The sequence below is a fragment of the Hyperoodon ampullatus genome (genome assembly GCF_949752795.1).
Source record: "Hyperoodon ampullatus genome assembly, chromosome: 4".
In the NCBI taxonomy this organism is placed as follows: Eukaryota; Metazoa; Chordata; class Mammalia; order Artiodactyla; family Ziphiidae; genus Hyperoodon; species Hyperoodon ampullatus.
In genome coordinates, this window is record NC_136917.1 from 39,559,173 (window position 1) to 39,568,647 (window position 9,475).

Sequence of the window (9,475 nt, forward strand, 5' to 3'; positions counted from 1 at the left end):
GTAGCGTGACCGCGGATGGAACTCGCGAGCTTGGGTGGCTCACAGCACCGGAAGTGTTGGGGGGACGGAAATGAGGGGGCGGAGCCAGGAAGTGAGGAGGGGCGGGGGTTTATGAGGAGGCCAACGGACCTTTGGGGTAGATTTGCACTCAGGGCCACCTGAGGGACTTGGCGGTATCGCTCAGCTGTGTCCCCTCCCCTCTCAGGGACACGGTTGTCGTCTGGGAGTAGGGAACTCTGTGCGGAGGGGTGGGTTGTCGGGAGGACATTTCTCTGGCTGCGCTTGAGGCAAGGTGTGGAGAGGCAGGGCTGGGGGTGGGGCTGGGTCGTCAGGGCGTCTGAGAGGGAAGACCCCCCCCGCCCCCCACCCCCCCACCGCCCGTCTACACTGGCTGACTGGACACTAAGATGGCTGCCGTTGCCATGGCACCCAACCCTGTGCAGACCCTTCAGGAGGAGGCGGTGTGCGCCATCTGCCTCGATTACTTCACGGACCCTGTGTCCATCGGCTGCGGGCACAACTTCTGCCGAGTGTGTGTAACCCAGCTGTGGGGAGGGGAGGATGAAGAGGACAGGGACGAGTTAGACCGGGAGGAAGAGGAGGAGGACGGAGAGGAGGAGGAAGTGGAGGCCGGTGGGGGGTGGGACACCCCCATGCGGGATGAAGACTATGAGGGCGACATGGAGGAGGAAGTCGAGGAGGAAGAGGAGGGTGTGTTCTGGACCAGTGGCATGGGCGGGTCCAACTGGGAAAACATGGACTACGTGTGGGAGGAGGAGGACGAGGAGGAAGACCTGGACTACTACTTGGGGAACGTGGAGGGGGACCTGAGAGGGGAGGACGAGGAGGATGAGGAGGAAGTGCTGGAGGAGGACGAGGAAGAGGAGCTAGATCCTGTCACCCCACTGACCCCGCCTCCAGCCCCTCGGAGGTGCTTCACCTGCCCCCAGTGCCGCAAGAGCTTTCCCAGGCGGAGCTTCCGCCCCAACCTGCAGCTGGCCAACATGGTCCAGGTGATTCGGCAGATGCACCCAACCCCTGGTCGAGGGAGCCGTGGGAACGAGCAGGGCATTTGTCCCAAACACCAAGAAGCCCTGAAGCTCTTTTGCGAGGTGGATGAAGAAGCCATCTGTGTGGTGTGCCGAGAATCCAGGAGCCACAAACAGCACAGCGTGGTGCCATTGGAGGAGGTGGTGCAGGAGTACAAGGTGAGAGAAGTAGAAGATGGGAGTTTAGTGGGGGTGGAGAGGAAGTAAGAGGAGCTGGGAAAAGGAAACATGTCTTCACCCCCGCCCCCCCCCCAAGAACCTCATGTACTGTTGAGCTGATTCTCCTTACCTAAGCACTTACTGGCACCAGGATGGGTTAGAGTGAGAAGGATCCTGGACACAGACAAAGTAGACACAGTGAAGAAGACCAGGGAAGACTGGCTTCCTCAAAGGAGATCTGGCAAAATTGGTGATGCCATATCTCTGGGCTTTGTCTTCTGGGGAAAAGCCACTGCTCTTTTACACTTCCACTGTCCCTAAGTAATAGGAATGCAAGTGACAAGCCCCTAGGGCTTTACTACCAGTCTCATTTAACTCTGGGTGACTCTTAAATGTATCCTTGACTAAAACCCCTAGCAATGGAAAGAACTTGGGGCTCAAATAAGAAGGGGCTCTGAGGGGCAGGAATGTAGTATTGACTACTCGTATCAGACCCACACGCTCCTCACTGGCTTTCTAAGGCGTTCCCCACCCACTCCAAGGTACGGCTTGGTTCTCTACGTGGATCTGCATCACTCTGGTGTCGCGGCCAGGGCTTCTTACCTTTCCTGGGAATTCAGAAAAAAGGGAGAGGTTTTTAAGTCAGAAGACCTGGCTTTTAGTCTCTGAATGTCTTTGAACTTTAATTTCTTAGTATGTACCCCAGCACTGTACTAAGCACTTTTCATGGACTGTCTCATTTAAAACTGAAAACAATCCTGTGAGTTTGATATGGTTTGTATTCCTGTTTCACAGATTGGGAAACAGAGATTTAAGTAATATACACAGGGCCCCACAGCTACTAGTAACTGATGGACTTGGTTATGACCACCCCCAGCCCTGGCCTATACCGTTAACAGCGTCGGCGCCGTTTGGATGTCTGCTGTTTGTTTGACTTTTCTGACATGTGACTTTTCTTCTTGGAGTCTGATTCTAGTTTAGTTAATATCTTGCCTCCTACTTCTGATCTTGATTCTTTGGACACAGATAAAGGAGATTTGTGTGTGAGACAGCCAGTAGAAATAACATTATTTAGCAAAGGCCCAGATGGGTTTGTAGCAGTGCAACCAGGAGGAGAGGGTAGCTGCTTCTACGTAGTCTGCACAGAGCTTTTTTGTTTTATGACTTGCGTTTTCACACCTTCCCCTGATTCCTACAGTAACGTTATTTAGGTATTATTATCATTACCCCAGTTTTACAGTGAGATGTCTAGAGCTTCTCAGCTGTGAGTGATACATACAGCTAACACAAACCTACACCCCTCATGACAAGTAACTACTCCTTGCACACAGTGATTGTCAAACGTGGCTGATTGTTCCAATTATTAGTGGAGGTTTTCAGAAGTACAGTGCGCCCTACCATTAGAGATTCTGAATCAGTGACAGGGAGAATATCTTTAGAAAGCCCAAGCTAGTATGGGAATCACTGAACTGGTAATACCACCTGCCTTTTAGGCCCTACATTATTAGGGGAGATTGTGAGCTCCTTTTGTCCTTCCATTTTGTATCCCCTCAGTTTCTAGTTAATTGTACTCATCATACAATGTGCAGTCACTTTGTTAACTGGATCCCAGGGCGGAATATCCATGAGCATTCCACCCCTTCTCCACCCTCCCCTTGCAGAACTCTTCTGAAGAGCTTCTGAAACTGGATTTTAATTTGTGTTAGCCATAGCTGTTGAATGCCAGGCCAGTAGAGCTGTGCAATTTGGAGAGGCCACATAGACACAAATAATCTGATCAGCAAATGCAAATACATAAGTTTCATTATGTCAAACTAATTTGAGTGACTCCCTTTCTAACTTACAGGGTATTTTACAGGCAGGTAGTTACTTTTCAGATATGTACACTAACTAGCATTAGTTTGGCACACTGTTGTTTTGTAGAGAGATCTCCTTATTGAATAGGTAATAATGCACAAATGATGTATAAATAAAGCTTCAAAAAAGTTAAACGTTCTTGAAACTTTCTCTTAAATGGTACTCGATTTGAATTTGTGTGTATGAATTTTTTGTCAACAATTTAGGAAAAATATTAAATGAGAAATTTATGCATCATGAATTCTGACTTAATAGAGTTGAAATTATTGTGGAGAAAAGTAGATAGTAATAGCAAAAGGCAAAATTTTGTGTAGTTTATGTTATGTTTATGTTATGGATTGATTGTAATTTTATTATGATTTTTTTCTTCGACCAGTTAACCTGTGCAACGACTACCTTTTGTGCTCTGGGACACTCACCTCTTTAGATCAAGGGTCATTATCAGGCTGTCATTGGCAGCTTAGGCTTGGGTAGGGAATTCTAGATAACATTTAGTACTGATCTTTTGCTCCATGCCAGACACTGTGCTAAGCATAGTGTCTGTGAGGTAGATTCTGTTATTCCCAGTTCCCTTTTTGAGATGCGGAAACTGGAAGCATGGCTTGTCTCGGGCTGCATTCAGGTTCAGATCAGAGTCTAGGCTTGAGCTCTTCTATGCTGTATTACCCCTCAAGGAAAAGGAGAAGGCATAGAAGGCAGAAGGAGTAGATGGCATAAAAAAGGAAAGAGCACAAGAGTCGGGCTTATCTCATCCATTCTAGTCTAACAGCCCTTTAAAGCAAAAGATTCTGCTACAGATGATTAGAACACAGAGCTCAAGAGCATATTTGCTGAGAGAGTTAAAACTTTAGGAGGAGAGGGTATTTGTTTTCCATTTAGCAAGTAACTGAGTAGGAGAGAAAGCCAGTGGACAGAGAGAAGCGCAGAAATTACAATAAGTAAAGCGGGGTTCCTGCTGCCATGAGCCTGTGTGTCCTGGGGGCAGCACACTTGTAAATGATTGCAGTGCAGGGGAGTATTGTAAAGGCGTATTCATGTTCCTTGGGATCACAGAGGAAGTTGGGGACCATCAGGGGCATGGTCAGGTAGCTGGGTTTTAAAGGAAGAATGCCTTGGGCTAAGTGTAGAAGGGCAGCCCCAGGCAGAGGGAACAGCATGGATAAAGGTATGGAATTATGCTCAGGAAAAGACAAGTTTTATGTGACTAAAAATAAGAGTCTATGTTGAGGGGGTGTAGGAGGGGAGGCTAGAAATGAAGGAGCAATGAGAGCCTCATATTTTGCAAGTCATGGAGAACTGTTGAAAGATTTTTAGCACAGGCGTAAAATCATCAGAAGAGTATTTAGAGATGAAAATTATGAGGAAGATTGCTTATTAGGGTCAAGCCAGGTTTACTCCAACTCTGAGTGTGGGGCTATGTAGTCATCAGGATCCTATCTTTATTTTTAATTTTTGTTTTATTTTTTTTACTTTTTGGCTGCGCTGCATGGTATGCAGGATCTTAGTTCCCTGACCAGGGATCGAACCTTCGCTCCCTGCAGTGGAAGCGTGGAATCTTAACTGCTGGACCGCCTGGGAAGTCCCAGGATCCTACCTTCAGAGCACACCCAGGGCTTTGTACATGAGAGCAGGTGGAGGGTTGGAGGCCTTTGTCATCATCTGAAGAGAAGAAAGGGGAGGAAGGGAGTGTGATGCTCCTTTGATACCTGTGATGGTGATCAGGCATTGAGCCCCAACCCCAAATGGGAGAATGGGGTATGTGGGCTCTGAGAACAGGTGCCTCTCGCATCCCAGGCCTCTAATCTTCCTTTCCCCGTTTCCTTAGGCCAAACTGCAGGGGCATGTGGAACCACTGAGGAAGCACTTGGAGGCTGTGCAGAAGATGAAGGCCAAGGAGGAGAGGCGGGTGACAGAGTTGAAGGTGAGTAAATGTCCTTGACAGGGCTCTGTGGTCAGAGCAGGGAAGATGGGCTCTCACAAGGGGTGACTAGACCTGCTGAAGAGGGGCAGCCGAGGCCTGGGAGAGAGGTAGACACCTTCCCAGGGTTGTGAGGAGAGAGGGGCCTTAGTGGATCAAGAGGCATGTTTGTTCCTAGGTTCCAAAATGGAGTGAAACAGGTTTAGCTTGGAGAGGGTTGGTGCCTGGCCCAAGGCTGCAGAGCAGGTTTACCACCCCAGACACCCAACCCAAGAGCTGCTGCTCCATACTGCTGTGCCCACCACACCAGATAACACAGAGGGCAGAAGAGGGCAAGGCAAAATTCAGATATCAGCTATCAGAGAAGCTCCAGGTTCCAGGATAGGTGGCAAATGGTGGGCAAAGCAGCCCTGAGCATGAGGGGAGGAATGTTCGCACTGCAGAGACCTAATATCTTCTAGTCCGGTGTTTCTCAGCCTTTTTTTTTATTATTGCTCACCCCTCCCCAAGGAGTATTTTTAGATATTTTCCCCCTAATTCCCACCCCTTACCTCTGCCTCTTTTTGTAAGGCCAGGAGGCACTGGAATAGCCTGGCACTGAGCTTTGGAGACCAAGCCAGGGCATCCTTCCTGTCTGTCCTCTTCCCCCATCCCTCCAATGCCTGCCACCCTGAGAGGGTGGCTGAGCCTTGCCACTTCCAGGGCCCGTGCTCATTCATTGCCACCTACACATTAGGGACTCTGTTGCTGGCAATTGGTAGGCACTGAGTGGTGAAATCTGAGTCTGGGAGTTGGGGAGTTATCTTGCTTCTAGCCAGCTGCCCAAGTTGAGACTTTTGGGCTCCTGGAGTGCAGAGGTGTCAGGATCTGAGTTTCACTGGGACAGAGAGTGAAACTGACTATTTCCTTCACCCACTTGGCCAGCCAGGACTTTCCTCCCCACTCTGGCCTGTTACTCTTTTTCCTAAGAATGTCTCCAGCTTATATCTGGGCGAAAAGTGCGCCCATCATCTGGGATTGTCCAGCCCAGGCAGATGGGGTGGGAATGGGCAGAGGTTTTCTCTCATTATATATCGAAGTTACCTACATAATAATATCCTTGATTTTGCCTCTTGGCCCATAAAGTGTAAAATATTATCTGACCCTTTACAGAAGAAGTTTGCTGACTCCTGATCTAGAAGGATTGGGTGACTTTCCCAAGGTCATTAGTGGTATAGCCAGGACCCTAATTTCATATCTTGATTCCTGAATTTTTTATTCATTTCAAAAACTTCTTACCAGCACCTACTCTGTGGTCGGCACTGTGCCAGGGTCCGAGGACCCTGTGGCAACAGCGCTTACAGAGAAGTGGGTGAAGACAATGTTAAAAGATACTCCACTGTAAATACAACATTTCAAATTGAGATATATGCCATGAGGAGATACAATGATATTTATGAGGGTGGTCCTGATTTAGATCTGGAAGAGAGATACTTCTCTTAGGACTGTTTAAGCTTAGACCTGAAGAACGAGTCAAGTTAGGTAGCCAGGGTGGAGATAAGTGTTGCAGGCATTGGTTGGTGAGTTTGGGACTAGTGTGCCAGGAGCATGTAAGTGGTGCCTGCTAAAGCCAGGAGATGGGGAAGGGGACAGGGCCCTTTTTCCATTCAGAATGTAGGGCTCCTTTGCCTTGGATTGAGGGGCAACAGTTGCAAAATTGGAGGTTTATGTTTCTGTGTGTTGAGGTGGTATCCACCATCCCCTTTGCATCATCCCAGAGCCAGATGAAGTCAGAGCTGGCAGCTGTGGCCTCAGAATTTGGGCGGCTGACACGGTTTCTGGCCGAAGAGCAGGCAGGGCTAGAGCGGCGCCTCCGAGAGATGCACGAAGCTCAGCTGGGGCGCGCGGGAGCAGCGGCCAGCCGCCTCTCGGAGCAGGCTGCCCAGCTGAGCCGCCTGCTGGCTGAGGCCCAGGAGCGGAGCCAGCAGGGGGGCCTGCGGCTGCTCCAGGTGAGCGATGGCCCCTTCCCTGTCCACCCTCCAGAACCCTGTGTCTGCTCTGTCAGGCGGTGCTTACCAAACACCTGTCCAGAGCTGCCTCTCTTCTCATTGGGAGGAACCCACAATGATTTAACCTGAAGACCAGAAAGTTTTGGAGGCTGCAGAGTAGTTGATGCCAAATGTGGTGTGTGTGTTGATTATACGCAATGAAAAGAACGAAGATTCCGTTCGTAGAAGGAGGGTTTTAAGAGTTGAGGAAAGAATTTTTGACAGTGACATCCTGAAAAATATGACCAAGTTGTATTGTGAAAATCCTTTTACTGGGGTTGACAATTCTATTTGGCCCACAGCAGGATGAGTTAAATTAGGCATACTGAGGCACAGGGGTGGTCGAGATGGATGCATGTTTACTGAGGGCCTTGTTTACTGAGGGCCTTGTGTCCTTTTTCTCACTCCCTTGTTCAAGTTCAGTTCTTTCTCTGGCTGGAATCAGATGGGGAGAAGGGAGCCATCCCTGTGCAGCTGACTCTCTCTTTGTCTCTTTCTCCCTCTCCCTCTTTTTGTTTCTGTTATTCCCAGGACATCAAGGAGACTTTCAATAGGTGTGTTCCCACCCTTTATCCTTTGTGACCCAGTGGCATCTGGTTCCCCATCCCTGCCTCTCTTGGATATCCTGCTCCTCTCCTTCCTTCCCCAGGACCCGAGTTTCTGCCTCCTGGACCCTCTCCTTCCCCTCAGCTTCTGCTCTTCCCTCTGGGAATATCATGGTCCCACCCCCTGCCCGGTCCCCTTCCTCCAGGTGTGAAGAGGTACAGCTGCAGCCCCCAGAGGTCTGGTCCCCTGACCCGTGTCAACCCCATAGCCATGACTTCCTGACAGACGCCATCGTGAGGAAAATGAGCCGGATGTTCTGTCAGGCTGCCCGAGGTAGGGAGGTCATCTGTTTGACCTTCCTTTGCCTTTTTCTTCACATACCTGAGATTGGGTTCTGAGGGAAGTTGGGCCCTGGGGGAATAGTGGGTGCTGAGATACAGGATACAGGGAGGCCAACTGGGGGGGCTTCAAGCCAAGAGTAGCTTTTGTCCTAGCCCAGGTAGGTGTTGGGGAATAAGAGCTGGGGCCAGCGGGAAAACCTGTCTGGTGTCCTGAAAACAGAGTGGGGAAAGAAGGGGAGCCCCTAGGAACTCGAGCCTGGACTCTAGGTTGGGGTGGGGAGCTGAGGACAGCTGGATGGTGGGGAGGGAGAGAGGTGAAGGGAAGGGCAGCAGGAAAGGCCAAACCTTGGAGTGAGCTGCCAATGGGGAACAGTCGTTCCAGCCTTGGCGTATTTGTCCTCCCTCCTCCCAAGTGGACCTGACGCTGGACCCTGACACGGCTCACCCGGCCCTGATGCTGTCCCCTGACCGCCGGGGGGTCCGCCTGGCAGAGCGGCGGCAGGAGGTTGCTGACCATTCCAAGCGCTTCTCGGCAGACTGCTGCGTGCTGGGGGCCCAGGGCTTCCGCTCTGGCCGGCACTACTGGGAGGTAGAGGTGGGTGGGCGGCGGGGTTGGGCAGTGGGTGCTGCCCGTGAATCAACCCATCATAAGGAGAAGGTGGGCTCTGGGGGGTCCTCTGTGGGCAGCAGTGATGCCAGCTCCTCCTCTCGCCATCACCACCGCCGCCGCCGGCTCCACCTGCCCCAGCAGCCCCTGCTCCAGCGGGAAGTGTGGTGTGTGGGCACCAATGGCAAACGCTACCAGGCACAGAGCTCAACGGAGCAGACACTGCTGAGCCCAAGTGAGAAACCAAGGCGCTTTGGTGTGTACCTGGACTATGAGGCCGGGCGCCTGGGCTTCTACAATGCAGAGACTCTGGCTCACGTGCACACCTTTTCGGCTGCCTTCCTGGGCGAGCGTGTCTTCCCTTTCTTCCGGGTGCTCTCCAAGGGTACCCGTATCAAGCTCTGCCCTTGATCAACCTGCCACCCGCAGGGGCCCCTCTGGTTAGCACTGGGGGGGCGGGTGGTGGTGGAAAGTAGCCCATAAGTTTGGGAGCTCAAAGGCTCCTCTATTTGTGACTGCGTTGCTTCCTGCTCCTCCTTGACCCCAGGCCCCTGCTTCTTCCTCTAGGAGCCTAATGAATGCCCCCAGCCTCCAGCTCAGTCTTCTCATCTACTAAGTCTGTCCAACAGGTCTGCATGGGTCCCTGATGAAAACAGTTGCCTGGTCTTCTCTCCCTCCCTCTGCCCAGGGATCTGAGTTTTTGAGTAGGGCATGAGGGGAGATTGTAATCTCATTAACTTCCCTTTCCCCGTCCCTGTTCAACTTTCATGTCAGTTCTGAGACTGGAGGATTTGGGCAAGACTCATGACAGCCCTCATTTCCAATTCCATGTTCCGATGTAAATTTTAGCTAAGGGATTTGGAAGCTTTTTGGGGGGAGGCAGGCTGAGAAAAGGGTAGACCTGGATAATAAACAGTCTACTCTCTGGGGGAAGTACGAAGGATTCTAATTTTTCTTCCATCCCCAATTTC

At 50.9% G+C, this 9,475-nt stretch overlaps 1 protein-coding gene across 1 annotated transcript; it reads left to right on the plus strand.

Annotated features, from left to right (window-relative positions):
- Positions 1-407: 407 nt before the first annotated feature.
- Positions 408-8,915, plus strand: TRIM41 (tripartite motif containing 41; the record flags this gene model as incomplete). The annotated part of the gene is made up of 6 exons (XM_079701834.1): positions 408-1,208; positions 4,891-4,986; positions 6,741-6,971; positions 7,542-7,564; positions 7,762-7,889; positions 8,311-8,915. 6 exons carry the CDS (start codon positions 408-410, stop codon positions 8,913-8,915), a joined length of 1,884 nt encoding a protein of 627 aa, XP_079557960.1.
- Between the last annotated feature and the right edge of the window lie 560 nt (positions 8,916-9,475).